At 40.2% G+C, this 20,136-nt stretch overlaps 1 protein-coding gene across 1 annotated transcript; it reads left to right on the top strand.

The window, feature by feature from the left end:
* Positions 1-360: 360 nt before the first annotated feature.
* LOC109646207 (solute carrier family 25 member 36-A) lies at positions 361-18,801 on the top strand. Its single transcript, XM_020111930.2, has 7 exons — positions 361-802; positions 2,825-2,989; positions 5,901-5,978; positions 9,041-9,141; positions 14,446-14,512; positions 14,602-14,891; positions 15,797-18,801. Exons 1-7 carry the CDS (start codon positions 762-764, stop codon positions 15,988-15,990), a joined length of 936 nt encoding a protein of 311 aa, XP_019967489.1. The 5' UTR covers positions 361-761; the 3' UTR covers positions 15,991-18,801.
* Positions 18,802-20,136: the final 1,335 nt, after the last annotated feature.

Here is a 20,136-nt window from a genome sequence, read left to right as displayed (position 1 = left end):
CACAGGAAACGAGAAAGCCTACCATAAAATCCAATTTACTCCGATCACTTGTTTCTGGCACATACTTTCAAAAGACATTTTAAAAGTATGTGCAATAAATTACAGTTTGATATGGCTCTATGATGATGGCTACGACTCATACACTGTTCTCTCCACTAGAATAAACACACTTAGAACAACTGCTGCAAATATTTGGTCTTATGATCTCATTAGAGCTCCAGACAGCATCGTATCCACAGATGAAACCGTGTCACCACAGTAAACATGTGCATTATAGACAATCTAAACACCGCAGCTCGGATCGTTCAGGTTCGACCATGTGAACAGTGCATGGTCGGGGTGGACGCGTTGTGACGTCAGGGGCCGTGCTGACCAATGGCAGCGCGTGTTCGCCGAGCCTATGACAGTACAGTAAATACCGTGAGCTCCGCAGCGATCACAGCGGAGGAGGAAAAAAACACGATGAGCTATAAAACCGATCGTCGGTGCTGAGGAATCGTTTTGTCGGTGACTGTCCCGCTGAGGCTCACGCTGTCCGGAGCTCTGTGCTGTGGTCGAGGGGAATCTGTGTCAGAGGCGAGGGACACGCGGAGGGCACTCGGCCTCACTGCAGTGTGATTCACCGGAGACTCGCCCCACCACCACCACCACCGCTTCATCATCGTCGCCGTTGGCCCGTTGGACGGTCGCATCCTCTCGGCCCGTGTGTGGCCCCTCTGCCGAGGCTCCTGTGCGCGCTGCTCGGCGGAGCATGTTAAAGAATGAGTCAAAGGGACACACTGGTTCATTTGTTCGCTGGAGGGTGAGTCACACAACCCGTCTCGACTCTCAACACAGTCGTGCTGTTTGCTTTTACTCATTATTTAGCAATGGAGGTTTTCTTTTTTTCTGCACTGCGCGTGCGCGTGCTCCACTTACAACCACGGCGGCGTGCACGTCAGTGTCAAACCCGTCGATTTGAACGACACTTCCTGTCAACCCTTCAAAATAGGTTCATTTGTTACTGGAAAATACCACAAGAAGAGAGTGAATGAAGCTTATTTGGATTCACAGTTTACACTTTGTATCTTATCTCGTGTGTATTCATCAACCCTTGAATGCCGTGTTTTTACTTACAAGTACCAGCATTTTACAACTTTATTTCGAAGGCAAGTGAAATCCATTTCCGGGTTCATCGCTGCTCTGTCACTGCAGCTTGATAGAATTCCTGCAGCCACAGCAGTCTGAGGTTTTCTCTGAAATTGAGCATTTTAACAACATAATAGATGAATTAGGAGAATGAAGCCAAATACAAGTTATAGATCTACATATACTGAACCAAGACTATGATTAATAACCATATATTATGTTTGTTAATGGATAAACATTATATATATGTATATATAACATATAGCTGCTGAAACCCCATTCTGTATAACACTTTCAGGGCTATTTAAGGGTTGCTAAATGTTTTTTGCCAAGAACCTTCAGGTACAATAGATGTGCATTTACCTGTAAACATCCTTCTCATCATTTCTGTTCCCAAAACCAATCCTTTGAAGACTTATACTGTTGTGCAACTCTTCCCACAATATGTGGAATAATTAGTGTTTTCCATTGCATTTTACATTTCCATGACCACAGATGGAGGACAACACATTATGAGTAATGTAGATAAGAAACACAACTGCTCAGCAACAATTTTCATTCACAATTCACAAACAAACTAAAATCATTAAAGGAGAAGAAGTAAGATTGCTGCATTAAATCTGTCTTGTCTTCAGTCTGCTGCTTCCAGTTTATCTGTGTGTGACAACTCTTCTTCCTTTTTTGCTCCAAACCGTAGAAATTTAAATATGCTAATCTCATCGCACCAGGACTCCGCTCTTAACTCTTTTATCAGGGATTTAAAATGTGAAAACAACTCACAGTGTGTCGCTATCTCTTAAAAAACAGAATCTGATCTGAGCTGGCAGCCTCAGCGCAGAGCTTCCTTTATCACAGACACTGTCAGACACATACATGCAGCCGCCACTGTAGCCCCTAAAAGTAGGCTAAAGGTCATTACTGCCTGTGAGCATGAATGTTGCTACTCTAAAGAGAGAGCAGCTCCAGGAATTCACTGCCAACAGCCATGAACTTAGCTCACACCAGTGTACGACTAAAACTAGTATTCACTCTTAATTTGTCACAATAGTCAACAATGTCCTTTTGTGGAAGGTCAGCAGTCAAACAGTTTGAAGTGTTGAATCTCAACTAATGACCTGTTTGAAATGTTACATGTACTCTCTGTAGGTGGACTATTCAAATACCGGTTCATTTATGAACAGTCACGTTTTTATTTATGTTGTCTATGTGTTTGTGAGCAAACTAAGCAGCACTCCTAATTTTCATGCCTTCTCAAATAGCAAAATGTCAGCACACGGGTTACAATTACACCGAGGAGTCATGAACATTTATTGACAGCTTATTCATTGCAGTATGACAACAGCAGGTCACGGTGTGCGTTAGGGGCTTCTCCTAGATAATTATAGAGCAAACAGAAATAATAGATTGTGTTACCGAATGACTGGGGAGACCAGTGCTGAAGGATGGTTTAACAAAGACATAAATAGACATTTGGACTGGTTGTTTGAAAAAGTAGCAAATTGAAGTGAGCCTTCAATTGATTACTAAAATACATACATATTATTTGTTTCTGTTCCCTCTCTCTTATGACCAATGCAAATGCTAAGCAAGAGTGTGAATGTGTTTATTTTGTTTGTCCCTCCATGCTTTCCTAATTGCTTCCACCACCCCCTGTGTATCTGCCCCCTCTCTTCCTCTCGACCTCTTCCCTCTGTAGATGTGGAGGTACTGTGGGTGCTATTTTGACTTGTCCTCTGGAAGTGGTGAAAACCAGACTACAGTCCTCCTCCGTCACCCTCTACATCTCTGAAGTGCAGCTCAGCACCGTCAATGGAGCCAGTGTGGCCCGTGTCGCTCCCCCAGGGCCTCTGCACTGTCTCAAGTAAGGAGAATGACACCGAATGCTAATTTTGATTAAATATGATTTAAAGAGAAACTATATTAAGGTGATTAGCTATGGGCGTAGAATGCTAATGTAATGTATGTCAGCCAAATCTTTGCTTAACTAATACATCAGAACTTATTCTAGCTCTGGAAAATGAACAGTGTCTGTTTATACTATAATTCCCAAACTACTTTTGTTTTCTGTAAATCAAAGACATACGGGTATGGACACCTCGTGCAAACTACACATTTACACTTTATAACAAAAATGCAACAGTGGGAGATTACATACAACTGTGCCGGAACAAGTTGTAGCAGTGGCATGTCTGATAGATTTAGAAAAGTTTCAGCACACACACACACACACACACACACACACACACACACACACACACACACACACACACACACACACACACACACACACACACACACACACACACACACACACACACAGTCTGTGTTTGCTATGCAAACATTCATGTAGGTGAACTTGTCCACTGGGTCTAACCGAAAGACATAAGCAGTGCAGGATCCTCCAAACTGAATTCACGGTGATAATATAACAGGTTTGTGCTGTAATCTGACAGTGAGTTTACATTTTACACTACAGAGAAGAATTATTTGCCTCCTTGTATGCTCAGGCTCCTTGTACGCTCCAGGAGATGGATTGTTGCATCAAAAAAATGAATAGAACAATTAAGAAATTGACAAAAAAACACGGATAATTAATTTAGCCCATTGTGGAGTCTGCGTAGAATCTATGCCTCCTCCAACCCAGGAAACATCCTGCCATGTTGCCATATGCCATGATCAGTATGGGACCAGGGCTTTCAGTGTGCAATACTGGTAACCAAATCTCACAGGTCAATCAATATGTATGTGTATATATATATATATATATATATATGTATATATATATATATATATATATTATATATTTTTTGTGATTGCTGGTGAAATACTTAGATAACAATAGAATCTACAACCAAGACATCTGACAGATAAAAAGTCCAACCTTAAATATATTCCTTCTTTTTACAGCTACTGTTCCTTTTTCGCAATACAGTGTGTCACATGTCATTACTCTTCTCATCGAACACTGTGGAAAGTTACTAGAAAGATAGGAAGTAAGAGTATAAAGGAATCTGACTCTAGTGAGGTGTTTGTCTTCAGCCCACAGAAAACCAATGTAGCTGGATTAAGTGTTTAAATAAATATTGAATGTATTCTGTGTTACAAGCTGCCACAGTCTTGCTTAAATTATTTAGCTAATAATGCGATACCAGTAGAAAATGTTGCTTTTTCACTTTTGCCAGGATATGAAGTTTGTTAAAAGTGTTTCTTTGTCCCGTGGTTGATGTTTTTCTTCCATTGTTTTGCCTGAAGAATTGATTTGTTGTGGGGATGTTGCTCTGTGTCAGTTTTCCTGCCATGACCAGCCTTTCTTAACATTATTATCTTCAGAATTTTGTGAAACAACACTGCACTGATGTCGTCCTTCCAGAGATTGACGTTAATCTGGGTTTGTTTTGGGCTCAACATTGGTCTTGTGCTGACACAAATCGGCTTGTTGTGTTGTCCTTGAGTCAAGAGCAGAAACTGCTATTATGTGATACAGAGGGGAACAGGGCGCAAGAGTGAACAGTGTAGGGCAAGAAAAGGAAAAAAACACACACACACACAGTGTGGCTTGACTTGAGTTGCAGGCCCGGTTCCATTTTAAAGCTGGGTATGTTCTAAACTAGGGTATGTTTTGAGTTGTAACAGGGGAAAGCACTGACACTCTAACCTCGTTTGGCTGGAAGGCTCAGCTCACCAAACCACAAGCCAAACAAAACACAGCTACATAGTTGCTGCAAGAAAGATTGGTAGCATGTCTTCTTTTCTTGGTACTAGCCCATTCTAAACCTGGATGTTTGGAATGGGCTGTCTGCTTGGCCTGTGGGATTTTTTTCTTAGCAGCTTTCTTTCCAAAACTGCAACATTGGCCTGCAGTAATTGAGCAGAGGAATGTAAAGTCCGGCTGCTGGATTCAGTCCACAGAACCCTGAAGTTGCAACACTTGCTGTACAAAGAGCCGGTCACCTGTTATTTCAAAGTTCAGCGAAGCTTTACTCAGCAGAGTCATAGTTGTTGTGAATATGCTGTTGTTGTGATCAGCAACGTCACTTACTTTGATGAGTCCCTGTAGCAGCTGCTTCAGAATGCATGGTTTCCTTTTTATTCATAGTTTATTAATATTGAACGCATTGTGTGTCCAAATTCAACACTGCAATTCCTTGGATACTTAACAATACACATAGTGTTAAGCCAATGTGATAAAAGGTTCTCGAGATATATATGTTCCACATACAGACGGAGATCTCTGGAATTTATCAGTTAATGTCAAAAAGTGAACTAAATCAAGGTGATCTGTAAGCCACAAGGTAACTGAGTTATACACGAGACACACGTCTTTGAACATAACAGAAAATGAACATGTGAAGCTTCATGATAATTCCATTACCACTGTTGTGGTCCAGTCCAGGTGTCCAAGAAGTTTAATTTACTTGTGTGTTTGCTTAGGGTGCCAACGTCAGATTTAAATTTAGCAACTAACAGAGATGTTGTGCCAAATGAAATGCTGTCTCTACCAGTTGACCTCCATATTTTGATAGACTTTTCTCAATGTCCTGTGGATCTGAGTTCTTTCTAAATAACACAAAAACAACATGCACATCCAGTAAAAATGGTTGACAACACCTGCATGTGCAGCCAAGACTCCTCCATCCAGTTGCACTATTATTTGTCCAGTGGTATATATAAATATAAAGTATAGTGCATGGAGATTAGATGTATTGTATTCTTGCTCTGCACCAATAAAACCCCAAATAAAATGTGTAATGAAACGTTTTCTGTGTCTGCAGGTTAATCCTAGAGAGAGAAGGGCCCCGTTCACTCTTCAGAGGACTGGGACCCAACCTTGTAGGTGTGGCACCTTCCAGGTATGTACTCTTATCTTCAGTATTCTCAGTGTGTTCTGCTGTGTGTCTTCTCCTGCCGACTTTAGACTTTATGCCCAGGTTTTTAAGCAGTTCCACAAATATGCACATAAAAAGCCCCGGACATGGTGGCACTGTGGCTGGGCTGCGTGCCCTCTCCCTCGGGCTGTGGAGCTGTCTGTGGAGCTGTCTGTGGAGCTGTCTGTGGAGCTGTCTGTGGAGCTGTCTGTGGAGCTGTCTGTGGAGCTGTCTGTGGTCCCTGCATCAGTAGTCAAATGTTGTTGCAATGGAAATAATGCATTTCATTTTTTTTTCTCATCGTCCACATAGACCACTTACTGTATGGGGTCTATGTTAGCAGCGAACCCAAAGCAGAAAGACTGTAACACTGTATACCTAAGCATTTGTTATCGCAAGTCATATCATCATCGCAACATTCAACAACGTTATCGCATATTGCATGTTTTCCCAATATCATGCAGCCCTAGTATCTAGATCTTATCTTTTTACAAACCTCCGGTTCACTTGGAGCTTATGTTGACTGCAATAATAGTACGTCACAAATACACAAATACACAAATATATGGCGAATAACTGACAGAAATACTATGAAAATCTCTGTTTCAATTCCCAGTGGAAGTGAGCAGGTTCTCCCCTTCATAGCTTAGCTGGTTGCGTAACAGCCTGGAGTCTGGATGGAGTCCCACAGTCTGAATGAAACAGTAGCAGCAGCAGCAGGCGTCGGACAGCTGTGACACTTGCATCATGTGACTATTGTTGTTGTTGTGTATCATCACAGCAGGGTTCTTCATTTAGGAGTTGTGCTGGTGTCTAATCCCCCTCCTGGAGCTGTGTAGTTCTCCCTAGCTACTGCTGCATCACATGGCCATTATCATCCTCTTCCCGTTGGTTCGTTGCAGCCTCTGTATCTGAGTCATCCTTTGCATACTCATATTCTCCATCTCTCATGTGATTGTCATGAGGAATTTCACTGCTGTCGGGCACTGTCTCATGCAGAATCTCTGTGGGGATTTGTGTGTGTATGTTCACCCTGTGGGATAGTTGTCCAGCTGTGGAAGTGTTGGCTTGTTTTCTGGTCACGACATCTATAGCCAGCTGTAATATAGGAAGACACGTTAAATAGAATTTACAATACATTTTGATGGGTTTGTTCATTTTGAAATTGATTTGCTTGTGGTGGTACAGCCTTGTGTTCCGATGTAGTACAAGCATAAAAAGGATATACGCTCACATTCAGATACACTTGTGCACATCATTTGACATCTGAAAAACCAAATGGAAATGTCTCAGGCGGACAGGAAACTCCTCTAAAGATTTTTGATTGGAGAGTCATGAGCAACACTTGAAACATATTATTCTTCATTTCAGGCTTCAGCTGAGGGCAATAAAATCCAAGTGATTCCTCAATAAAGATACAAGTTTAATATGGGTCGTTGAGCAACATGATGACATCAATGTCTGCTCAGTTCATTACACTGTATTTCCTGCAGAAGACTCCACTTTTAAAGATGTATGGCAAAGCAAGAAGCAACATTTCCACTTCGTTGAATCACAGTAATTTAGGTAAATGCTGAACTTCAGATGCAATATAACTGAAAGGAGTAACATATTTATTACTTTATTAACGTGTAAGTGAAGTTCTGGGTTGCTGGGCTGCAGAGTTATTCTCTCCTGTTATAATTAGGAAACAGCACTCTGACGCTAGAGTGCTAAAGACATCTGATGCTAACGAGAGCACACTCCACTGGGCATGCTGCTGGCGTTCATTAGCAACACGTATATACTGTATGAGATGACTTGCACCAGCAGCGACGCTCATTATGTATGGAAGACACCCAGCCAATCACATGATTCATGCACAGAGCAGCACGATTATGTTGTGCATGTAAGCTCTTGATTAAGAATGAGGCAGAGGAGTAGAGGGCACTGGGTTTAAATCCACGCAGAAGCAATGACTAAATCCTGTGACTTTATTTAGACAGATAGAATCATGGGAGATAAATCTGCTATTAAAGAATGCCACAGGACTGAGATATACAGACACACAAAAGCAGTAATGCGGATATTGAAAAGTGGCTGATTATACGGCAGTAGTGGTTCAGTGGTATATTCTGATTACTTCAGTAGGACGTGCTGATCTCTAGTGGTATGGTCCTCATGTTGCACCAGCACATACTGCTTCATTGCGTCATTTGCAATTAGATAGTAGTAGACCATAGTCAGACTGGGAAATTCACAGTTTCTGTTGTGTGGTCTGATGCTGGAATTTGTGGCTCAGCAATAATGTGGCAATATTAATAATGCTAATACTACTTTAGGGGACATTGGCAAGAATATCAGAATCAGAACATGAAATTAGTGTTGTTTCAAATTAATCACACACATCAGAACACACAAGAAAAACATGTATGAGGCTATGTTGCACTAAGAATTACACATTAACAGCAGTAGGTGTCAGAGGACAAGCCCACTGGCATTACATTTGTATATGCATTCAGAGGCAGTTACAGCAGAGGCAGTTATAGTCTGGCTGCGGCTAACTGTGACATGGTACATGTTGGTGTAACATGCAGACCTCTAGAAATTGAGATCCCATCAGCTACTTTGAAAATCAGCATCACTGCACACAGGCAGTGAGAGAGAAACTCTTTCCATGACTCACTTTTATATGGCAGATTACATTACATAACATGTCATATTGCCACATGTGGCATATTAGCTGGCTAATTACTTCTATTGCATGCCCTCATGCAGTACATAGACTGTATTTAGTTTCAAGTAATGTCCAGATAAATCAATGCGATTCTTTCAATGAACCATACACTTACACAGTTAGTTAGTTTGTATTTACATAGTTAATGTTTCCAGCTAATCATTTTTTAATGTGCAATTCACACTGAAGGATCTAATGAGGACAAGTAGTGTTTTCTTCCAGGGTTCCATTACTGGGTAGCAGTAGTTGACCTAAGTCAGCTTATCAAGTGTTTTTAAATATTCTTACTATTCTCTCTCTCTCGTTTTAATCATGGTGTTATTTCCCACAGGGCGATCTACTTTGCGGCCTATTCAACAGCCAAGGAGAAGCTGAATGGGGTGCTGGAGCCAGACTCTACCCAGGTGCACATGGTGTCCGCTGGGTTGGCAGGTAATGATGGCTCCCTCTCCCCCGCCCTCCTGTCTGTTTGTCTCTCTGTTAGAATCTGTCTGTCAGTGTGCCTGGGTAGTGTTAGTCATTATTGTTTTTTATTAAAAAAAACACTTTTTGAATTTTCAGTTTGTCTTCACGAGATACATTTGGTTTATTTTTATTTTCTCATCATTTTTAAACATCCCTATAGTCTCTCCTCATTGAATCCCTTTACCCCTCCTTTCCATATACATGTGTGGGATGGTGGGATCTTTACAAATTGAAAAGCTAAAAGTCAATACCTAAAGTATGCAGAAGCTAACTTTCAGTATCTGTTATAACTAGGCATTACGTTGCTCTTTTATGCATAGAAATATTAAATATAGACAATACCGGGTTTAACAGAAAGCACAATTTAAGACTCTTAGGATCAAATTGACCTTTACCTTGGCTATAGCGAAATTTGCCACAAAAAAATAAATGTATCGATGTTTCAAACACTGTATTTTATACAGTCAAATGATTTCACGTGATAATCTCATACATGGCTATTAAGAAAAACACGCACCTTGAAATCATCACATAGCAAATAGCACATACCACTTATTCTCCTATGCTTTTTCTTACCCCCCCTCTAAATACACCCCCCCACCCAGTATCTTGTCTCTTCATGGTGTCTCTGCAGCTCACACATGTTTGAGGAGACAGAACCTTTATATCAGCACTTAAACCAGGTGAAACACAGCAGCTAAGCAATTGAGAGCGATAATATGTCACTGATGACATTTACCTAGTCTGTGCTGTATGTACAGTTTTTCTATCTGCTTGACAAAAAGAAGAAAACCACATGGTCCTCAAAGCTTAGGTTGTGCTTTCCTCCTCTCCTTTCCTCTCCCCCCGTCTTACATTATTATTTCCTTATCCTCCTCTCCCTTCTTTCCTATATATATTTTTTCTTTCATTTTGAGGCCTCTCCAGAGGACTCTGTAAATGGTTTAACATCCCAGTTGTTACTTAAACAGTGTGGTCTGGGCCCCCTTCTTTGCTCTGTGTGTATAGAGGAGAGAGCACTGTCCCCAAAGGTCAACCGGGGCCCCTGGCACTTGGGCGGACACGTCAGGTAGCACCCCATTTCTTTACACTGGTATGATGAAAACCATGGTGATTTTTTTTTAATGAATATTAGAAAGTTCATGATGGTTATTCATTTGTAATGATAATACCATTGCTTGTGGCAGTGTGTTTGCTGCTGGTTTGTAGTTTTAGGTTCTTCTGATACAGATTTCTTTTTCTTAGTCTTGACAAACTCCTCCCCCCTTTCCCCTCAGCCTATTGTCTCAGCAAAGTAACGGTAAAATAATGACAAATAATTCGATTTTATGTTGTCAGCCTAAAAGAAATGCTAACCTTGTCACTGCTACAGAAGGTTGTCATCACTCTGTCATCATTTACCAACACCATTAGTGTCTCGTCTGGGTTTCTCTTAAGGGGAATTAGTTTTGTTACATCATCCAAAAGCCTTTTATGACTTTCAATGTCTTTTCAAAGGAGTTGAGTATCCTGAAGATTTTGCAATGAGTTTCCGATCAGCAGTTCTTCTATCAGTTTAAAAAAACACAAATGTAGAGAAATTATTAAAGTGCAGATACATAATTCAACTGATGGAAACTTAAGACATTGTATCACAAACGAGGAGGGATTTTTAAAATACATTATGCTTCAAGAATAGTTTGCACACACATCTTCATTAGCATAACAGTGACTCCCACGGGCAAGGATACTGTATATTATACCTTAGCCCATAAGCCACAATTGGCAGACAACTGTCCTCTGGTGTCTTGTGTCATTGAGCTACACAACTGCCCCTTTGTATTTCATATATGCACATTTTCCAGACAGACTCTCCTAGAGCTGTTCAGCTTTGGGAAGAAGCATAACTAAAGAAAACTTTTTGGTCTGAATAGCTACATTTAACCCAGATACTTCATATCTTTTCCATAGTTTTGTGTCTTAACTTTGAGAAGTTACTGCCTTTCTGCTTTGAATGGCTGGCTTTATTTTTAGTCTGGGAAGGGGAGGCTTGCCTGGCCTCTACTCCGACATATCTTCCCCCCCCGAACGTAATCTAAAGCATATTTGCCTTGAATGTAGGTCAAACTCCCCTGGAGACATTACAGGCCTTATGTTCCATTGAAGGATCACCATGCAGAACATGCAGCAGCACGTCCACTGAGGTTCAGCTCAGTTAATTGTGCTGTATCGACTGCACATATATACAGTGTGTATACACTAATGCCTTATAGAAATCACTAAGCAGAAAAGCAAGTGCGTTTCACTTCCAATAGAACAAATAATTGGTAGTTGTGCTGTGTCATTGAAGTTTTTGACCGACTCTTTAGTTTTTCAAATGGTCACATATCTCCAGTGCACACATCAGTTAGGTCTTTGTTAAGGCCCCTTTATTTATTTATATATATATATATATATATATATATATATATATATATATTTATATAGTTGGTTGCGAGATAAAACTGGTGATTTAAAAAAAAAAAAAAAGTTAAAATATCTTGTAAACACATGTTGTCCCGTTCATAAGGTCACCTTCATTCCATTCAAACAATCCAAATCAAACTTGGAATTATATTGTCACTATAAAGTTAAACTAAACGGGCCTCTCTATAATATTGAACATGATTATGAATATAATGTTAGGATCAGGTCAGGATATACGTTTAGACATAGACAATCAATGTTTTTCTACCCACAAACATTCTGCAATAGTAAAAAACGTATTTTCCCTTTTTACTCTGGGTGTCATGTTCTATGACATTCAATAGTACTTGTCTGATAACTCCTGAAGGAATTATTTAGTTTTTCTCTCTGGGGACTCAGCGAGGACATCTTTATGTTATTTTAAAATGAATCCCAGTGTCTCAAGAGAATCAGGTTTTGCCCTGAGAGCTATGTGGGGCAAACTCTGTTGTATTGATTGTTCCACCTCATTGTCTCACTTCACTGTCATAAATGTATGTATATATACATATGTATGTATGTATATGTATGTATATATTTCATATATATATATATATCAAAATGACATGTTCCCTTCAGCTGCTCCAGCCACAGGACTTGTGAATGCGTTTGGCTCAGAGGTTATGAGTCATCTGAACACATCATCATTTGCATATTATTTATTGAAATGTATTTTTAAGTCGTTTTTATACTTTATATATGTTTTTATATATATATATATATATATATGTGTATATATATGGCATGACTATCACTTAACGACAAGGTTAGCATTTCAACCTGCCTCTCTTTATTTTCTACCTCATTTTGATTTCATTCTTTCTCTGATGTGTAGACTATAAACTGATAATGGGACAGTTTTTATTTTCTGCCTTTGTATTTGTTGTGTGTTGTGTTTTTGCCTCGCTTCTGTGAGATGGAGCTGGAGGTTTGGATTGGGTTGGCTTCTGTTCAGTCAACATTTTCTTTATTCCAGTTGATAAAAAGAGTAAATTGTTATAATTTGAAAAATAAAAGAAATGTAAAACCACTTCATTCAACAAATGATGGTAAATTAGACGGCATGGGGCTTAGAGTTTGGGGGAGGATGTGGGGAGGTGAGTCCATCACCTCCCATCACTTCTCCATCTCCATGTGCAGTACCAGTGGGTTTGGGGGGGTGGGTTGGTGGGGTTGGTGGGGTTGGTGGGGTTGGGGGTTGGATGTGACTGCTGCTTGTGTGTGACTGTGGTACAGAAAAGCCTGTGTCTATTTTAGGGCTTTACTGTAAAGCTTTCACCCCTGCGTGATTGGGTGGGACACCCCCGCCATCTGAACCCCCCATATCTGCAGGCTACTAGCTGCAGCGGGGAGGAGCTGGAGGAGCTTTGCCCCTCCCTCGTGAGTACACTCCATAGACGCTACTTCCTTCTACTTCCTTCTTTTTTCTCCTTCCTCTTTTTTGTTCTTCTCTACCTCTCTTCAACAGACTTGTGTCCTCCTCTCTTCTTCACGCAGTTGCCTTTAATGTAGGGTTCTTCTGTCGCACTGATAGACTAGATGTACTCAGGCCTCTTTAGAGACTTGCTCTTGTCTAGCAGTTTTCTGCAAATAGCCATGTTTGGTTTCTCTGTTGATCATCAACATCAGAAAGTTTGAGATTTTGTGCCATTTCTGAATGATACAAAATGCTCACTAACTAGTTGTACACACGACATATTTAACTACACATTACTATATATTGCCTACTGCTCCTGCTTAACAAAAACATACATGCACACACTCACATCTGTTTCATATACTGTATATTCTGTGCACACAGAGCATTCTCAATGCATTTGCAATGTAAGCTACTTTTTGAGTGACCTCTATTTTCAAACTAAGCAAACATTGAGTCTGGCTGTGATGACAGATGGACTCGGAACAAGTTTGCCTGACACCATTAGGAACTAAAGGCTACAACACATTCCACACCAGAGACTTTCCACTTCAGTCCTGCTGAATAATTGAAGAATCTCCTTCAGACACCATCTTGTTTCTCCCTGCTTTTATAGTTGGGCGAGTATCAGGCCAGCAGCCTGACTGTAGTGTCTAACCAGTTAACCACTGGTTTGTTAAATGTTATAGAACAAATACAAATACACACATTCATTGACTAATAAGTGTGTGCATTCTAGGGTTTGTATTGCTTACTTCAAAATTTAGAGCAATGTCAAAACCCACTGTGTTGTGAAATGTGAAAGTGAATTCTCTGAAATCCTCCTCTGTAGGATGAGCTCATGTTTTAATTGTTAATGATTTTCTTTAGAACCAAAAAGGAAGAGGATCAATATGTCGTGTGAATTTCTGTCTGAAAAAAAGATCAAATTGATAAAAATGTAGTCTCATTTTATCTCTTGAATAACATATTCACAGATCTATCCATGCATTTACATATTTGTCCACAAATCTCATTGCACATTTACACATTTATTTTACATCTGATCTGCAACAATCTATACATTTGTCAACTACTGTATGCATTCACAAATCTCAGCACAGATTTGCGGATTCTTTTACTTATTTACAGACACTGATTATGCACATGTGGATTGAGGCACAGATACACACACAGATAATATTGCTACAGTAATGACCCAATAGAAATAGCTTGGTCAAACGTGCAACACTGTAGCAAGTTGAACCTGTTTAGTGAAGCACTGTCTCACTGTTCTTGCACAATATAGAATTTAGTTCACTTGATAAGATTGTGTTCTTCCACGTGTCTCGGCCTCTGTCTGAACCTCTGACCTCCTCTGAATTTCCCAGGGTTCACCGCCATCACAGCCACCAACCCCATCTGGCTGATAAAGACGCGTCTGCAGCTGGATGCCAGGTGAGGAACTCCACTCCTCTTAATACCAATAATGAGAAATTAAACATAATTGTTTGTAGACTTGAATTAAAAGCTCTTTATTGTTACAGAAACCGGGGTGAGCGGCAAATGAACGCGTTTGAGTGCGTGCGGCGGGTGTACCAGATGGACGGCCTGCGAGGCTTTTACAGGGGCATGTCGGCCTCATACGCCGGCATCTCAGAGACCGTTATCCATTTTGTCATCTATGAGAGCATCAAACGTAAACTGCTGGAGTACAAGGCCCACGCCAGCATGGACGAAGAGGAAGAGTCGGTCAAAGATGCCTCAGACTTTGTGGGCATGATGCTCGCAGCAGCCACTTCCAAGACCTGTGCCACCTCCATAGCCTACCCTCATGGTACGCTTCTCTCACACTCACTTTCTCTGCAGATAAAGCCAATGATATTCCATATTTTTGTCAACAACTCTCATGGATTGGCCTTATTGTTTAAATAATGCACTTAGTATGTATTGTATCAACTTTTCAAGTGCTTTTAAATGCATCATTTTAAATATATGGTGAATGAAATGGGGTGTTATGGCAGTGATGTTTTGAGCACAAGGCTCTTCCTCAGATTTTTGATAGAGAAACAGAGTTGCCATCTTAAATACCCACAATCCATTTTGAAAATATCACCATCTATGAACTTATATTTTGTATTTTTTACTATGATATCTACTTTAGTGTGAATATATTCTGTATTGATGATACGTCATGATATTTGTTCAAAATGGGTTGTGGGAATTAAAGATGGCCCCTCTGTTTCTTTGGGTGTGTGGATGTTATATTTTATCTAACATTTTATGATGTTTTGTTGATCCAGCACCTATAAGAAGATTTTATTTTACCAAATGTCTGTGATCCCATTTTTTTTGTGGAGGGTGGTATCATCTTGCCAAAATAAATTGCACCACCGCATAAAAAATCAACCAGAGAAAATGAAGGGTATGTGATTTTCTTCAGCTGTAAACAAGCTGAATGGAGAAAATGTTTTAGCATCATGACTTTTGAGTGAAGCAGTGACTGGAAGTTATCATGTTCCACTTATGCTATAAATATCACTTTCATTCTCCACCACGGCTAAATGCAGCAGTTCAGATACCTTCTCTTTGGCTTGTCTGAAGTCATTCTGGGACATCCAGTCATCAGTATTCTCAGCAGCTTGTTAATCAAAGGATTAGTCTGGTCCAGGGGCGTAGGCTCATAGGTGATAAGTACGACAACAACTAACACAATTTTCTTTCTTTACTCTCAAATTGCAGAAGTGATACGAACACGGCTACGAGAAGAGGGCAGCAAGTATCGCTCCTTCTTCCGAACTCTGCTCACGGTACCAAGGGAGGAGGGATACCGGGCTCTGTACCGTGGCCTGACCACCCACCTCGTCAGACAAATCCCCAACACTGCCATCATGATGTGCACCTATGAGGTGGTGCTTTACCTGTTGGGCCGTTAGCCAGCAGGCACGTGTCCTTCCTGTTTAAAGAGGGAGACGGTTTGCAAATGACTCAGAAGGATGCTCTTTGGCATGTGGGCAGGAAATGTCAAAAATGAAGACCAAAGGAAAACCGAAGATACTCTAGTGGACAAGGAGAGGACACGTGAAATCATATGAAGACCAAGGGTGGGAAAAACAAAAGTTATCATATCAGCCATAACCACCCCCAGTTCCCTTCATCAGACTGCTGGAACAGATAGAGGGCGCTATAGGTTACAGAAGAGGTAATAAGGGTGAGGACAAGAGAATAAAGGACACAGACAAAAACAAAAGGTACCTCTGAAGGAGAAGAATTAACGCACATTTCAGTGGCCTTAACAGAAAAGTGTTTTAGCTCGCTTTCTTTAAGCGAAGGATCAAAATCAGTTCCTCACCTTCGTAGAGATCTGAACTTGACAGGAAAGATAGTTACTAAATATTCTGTAGGTCAGTTTCAAGAATCTCTCCGGGTGCAGACAAATAGTGTCGGCCCTTCATTCAGTGCTGTAAGACTACTGTATGATGAGCTAGCTGGCAGTTGAGGAATGTTAATTTAAGGTCGAATGTGAGAAACAAAGACGTCACTGTTTTCAAGTCACCGAAACACGCTCAACTTTGCACAACAGAAAGTGTGGCTTCAAGCATTCCCCTCACAATCCGCCACTGCCCCCTCCCCTCCCCTCCCTTCACGCCTTGCGAATGTCCTCAGACTCTTGCTAGTGTTTATGAAGAGAAGCTTGAAAAGCTGACTTTCATTCAGTGTTTGATTCCTCTGTAGCTCGGCCTGACTGCGACACGGCTCAGCTGAAGTTGGCCTGTGGCGTAGACGGTTTGTTAAAAGCTGAACAGAGATCAAATATGAGACCGGCTTCGTCCTGCGCACAATCACCGTGCAGGGCTTAAAAAATTCTTGTGTGAAACTACAGGGCGTTGTGTCCTTTGTGAGGTTTGTGTAAGTGTCCAAAAGGCACTCATACTAAGTAACTACATTTAGAGTGTGGCTAACTTGAATTTAATGTGACGCGTCGGGGAAACGTTGGGAGTGGGAGAATATTTATGGAGTTTCATCTGTGAGTTTAACACTTTCACGCTCAAGACTGTGTGTGTGTGTGTGTGTATATGTGTTTGTGCAACTGCAGTCATGTGTGTGTGTGTGTGCCTGCATGTATAATAAATATCTACTCCAGATTTCCCTCCTCTAATTATAAATCTCAAGACTCTGAGTGTGGAGAAGCTCCCATGCGACACCGGGAGCCTTCGCTCCCACTCGCCAGTCCTTACTTCCAGTGGCTTCCATCTGACCTGATAACATGCACTTTTGTGGCCTTTTAGGGGCTTGTGCTTTGCATTTTATTGTGTGGACAGTTTTAACTTGTACATTGTAAAAGAAGGAAAAAAAGTATTACTGTATATCAAAATGGTATTTTGCGCAACTGTTCTTATAGCAGATATATTTTACAGTTTAGAGTTGTCAGTAGTTGTGAAGAATGTCCAAATGTGTTTATATAATATAGATACTGTATATTCATATTATATATTGTTTTTTAGGTCCATGTGTGATCATGCTCTAGTTTGCATTTGCAAATGATTTTCATTTTTGTGCAATTTAACCTCGTTTTGACATCGACTGTTGACATGAATATAAAAATTGCAAAACTTTTTTTAAGTTAATTTTTTTGTTTGTTTGTTTTTCTGCACTTGTATGTTGCTGTGAGCTGCCATTCATTGATTAGTTATTTTACAGCGTTCATTAACAGTGTTCCATTTCGCAACGTTTGGATATTCAGGTAACGTGTTTACATAGTTGTATAGTGTCTGACTAGAGTATTTTTGGTTCACATGCAACATGTTTGGAAAACCTAATTGGGAGTGTTTTAATGTGAGAGTTCAAGAACTGGAATGTGTGCAAAGTCTCTCAGCATAGAGTTAGGATTGTTCAAGGCTGAATCCGAGAGATCCAGAAATTCTCTGTTACTAAAGAGGCTTGTGTACAATTCACTGTCTCTAAAACATCTGTTAATAATATTTCTTACAAATTGTATCCAATCAAGATTGATCTCATAAACCTGATAGTGGCGTTGCTTGATTACGATTGGCTGTTTGACGTTGTCGCATTGTCCTAAATTCAATTTAAACTTCTGCCTTTTGGGACGGATTGAATACTATGTAATTGTTTCTTATCAGAAAATCCTATTTGCGTGTCATGTAAAACAATTGCAAATGCTGTCTCAGTGCTCACTCAATCACATGCAAATTAGAAAATTAAAAGAATAGGTTATTGTATTTATTTTACAGGTTACAGAAAACATGATGTTCTTGAACGCTGTCATTGGTCCTCCTCTTTGCAGTATTATGTCGGAGCAAACCGAGGTGCTGTAACTACTCATAATGGTTATGACTTCGTGTCTCCGGTGACTTGTTGCAACTCCTGAGTTGATGGTGCTTGAGAAGAATTGCTGACTCACTTTAACGTCCATGCTTTGCTATAAAACACTAATAGTTTTTATGTCTTCAGCTCCATCGCATTAACACTTGAGGCCAAACTACCAAAATGTGACATGAACAGACAACTGGACAAACAGTACAAACATTTTATTCATTTATTTTTTTTCCGTTTTAACCTCTCATTTCAGTGTCTGTATGCAACTCAATCTGTTCAGGCTGTAGACTGGATGCAGCCTCATTCAGGCTCTAATGAAACCTGGAAGATTTGTTTTTGCCAGCTCAGTTGTTGATGTGTTTTTGTTTGTTTTTAAAAACAAAAGTAAATAAAATCCATTTTCAACTATAGTTATGACTGACTTATTTTTGCATTTCTTTACTTACTAAAAAGTATTTGCATATTTGTTCGTAGCAGCTAGAGTTGATCATATGTCAAGATAATTTATGATGAAAAACCACTAACATTTAACACAAAGATGCTCAGAATTCATCCATCATCTATACAGCTTATCCCCTGAGAGTTGCAGGGAAGCTGGAGCCAATCCCAGCGGCGAGAGGCACTGTTCACCCAGAACAGGTCGCCAGCGTACTGCAGGGCAAAACCTCAAGACACAAACAACCATTTATACTCACATTTACACCTACGGTTGATTTAGAGGGTTCAACTGACCTAAGCCCACACTCTCAGGATACACAATCTAAAACTACATATGTATTTATATCCTTATATATACACAATGTAAATACCCTGTATTTATACAGACATAGCAAAAGGTCAAAAATGTTTACTTTATGCATGTGATGTTAAATTAATCAAGAAACTAAAGGTATACAAATAAAATAAGTATAAATATAACAAGGAACTATTTGTAGTTACCTACCAAGACCAGAGGAGGGAGCCAAATAGCTCCTAATAGAAAAGCAAGTTGAAATTTTGGTTTTAATTTTCTAATAATGTTATAATTAAAAAATAAATGAATAAAACAAGTCGTGTATGAAAAAGAGATGACATGTATTCATTCTGACACACACACACACACACACACACACACACACACACACTCACTCACATACACACACATTGTTTCCTCATTGCTCATATCTTAATTTTCATGCCCAGATATTAGAGGCCAATATAAGCATCGATTTGTGTTTATCTCTGTGTAGTGCATGTGTAATACCTGCAGCAGAACTAATCAATGAATGAGGGTAGATGGAAATGGGAATAATCTATCATCATACATGGTCTTGGTTGGACTAAGTGAGTAAAATACATTAGTTTGTATTGATTTTGTAGTGCGGCTGTGTGCGGGTTGTTGGGCACAGACAGCACGACACACACACACACACACACTCACACACACACACACACACACACACACACACACACACACACACACACACACACACACACACACACATACACACACACACAAACACTGGCCAGATGCAAATCAATCAGCCCTGTTCTGTTTTCCTTAAACACAACATTTTACAGCAGCCTATTGATGTTGTGGTTGTGAATCTGAACTGACTCCATCCTAACAGGCCACTGATTAGTTTAGTGGTGAAGAAGGTGCTGGAAGTCAGAATGTGACATGTACACAAGATCAGAGAAATAAAGCATGGGGAGGATGACACCCTCATGCACCGTCGTAAATATCACAGCCAGTTATAACTTTT

The sequence above is a fragment of the Paralichthys olivaceus genome, chromosome 16 (assembly GCF_024713975.1).
Source record: "Paralichthys olivaceus isolate ysfri-2021 chromosome 16, ASM2471397v2, whole genome shotgun sequence".
Classification (NCBI taxonomy): Eukaryota; Metazoa; Chordata; class Actinopteri; order Pleuronectiformes; family Paralichthyidae; genus Paralichthys; species Paralichthys olivaceus.
Note: the sequence above shows the minus strand (reverse complement) of the source record. Positions and strands in the feature narration are given on the sequence as shown.

Bases quoted from the DNA above. Each gene is read 5' to 3' on its own strand.
- LOC109646207 (XM_020111930.2), top strand. From the start codon at position 762: ATGAGTCAAAGGGACACACTGGTTCATTTGTTCGCTGGAGG. The intron at 5,979-9,040 runs GTATGTACTCTT...TATTTCCCACAG, and splicing joins GTAGGTGTGGCACCTTCCAG to GGCGATCTACTTTGCGGCCT. The intron at 14,513-14,601 runs GTGAGGAACTCC...TTATTGTTACAG, and splicing joins CGTCTGCAGCTGGATGCCAG to AAACCGGGGTGAGCGGCAAA.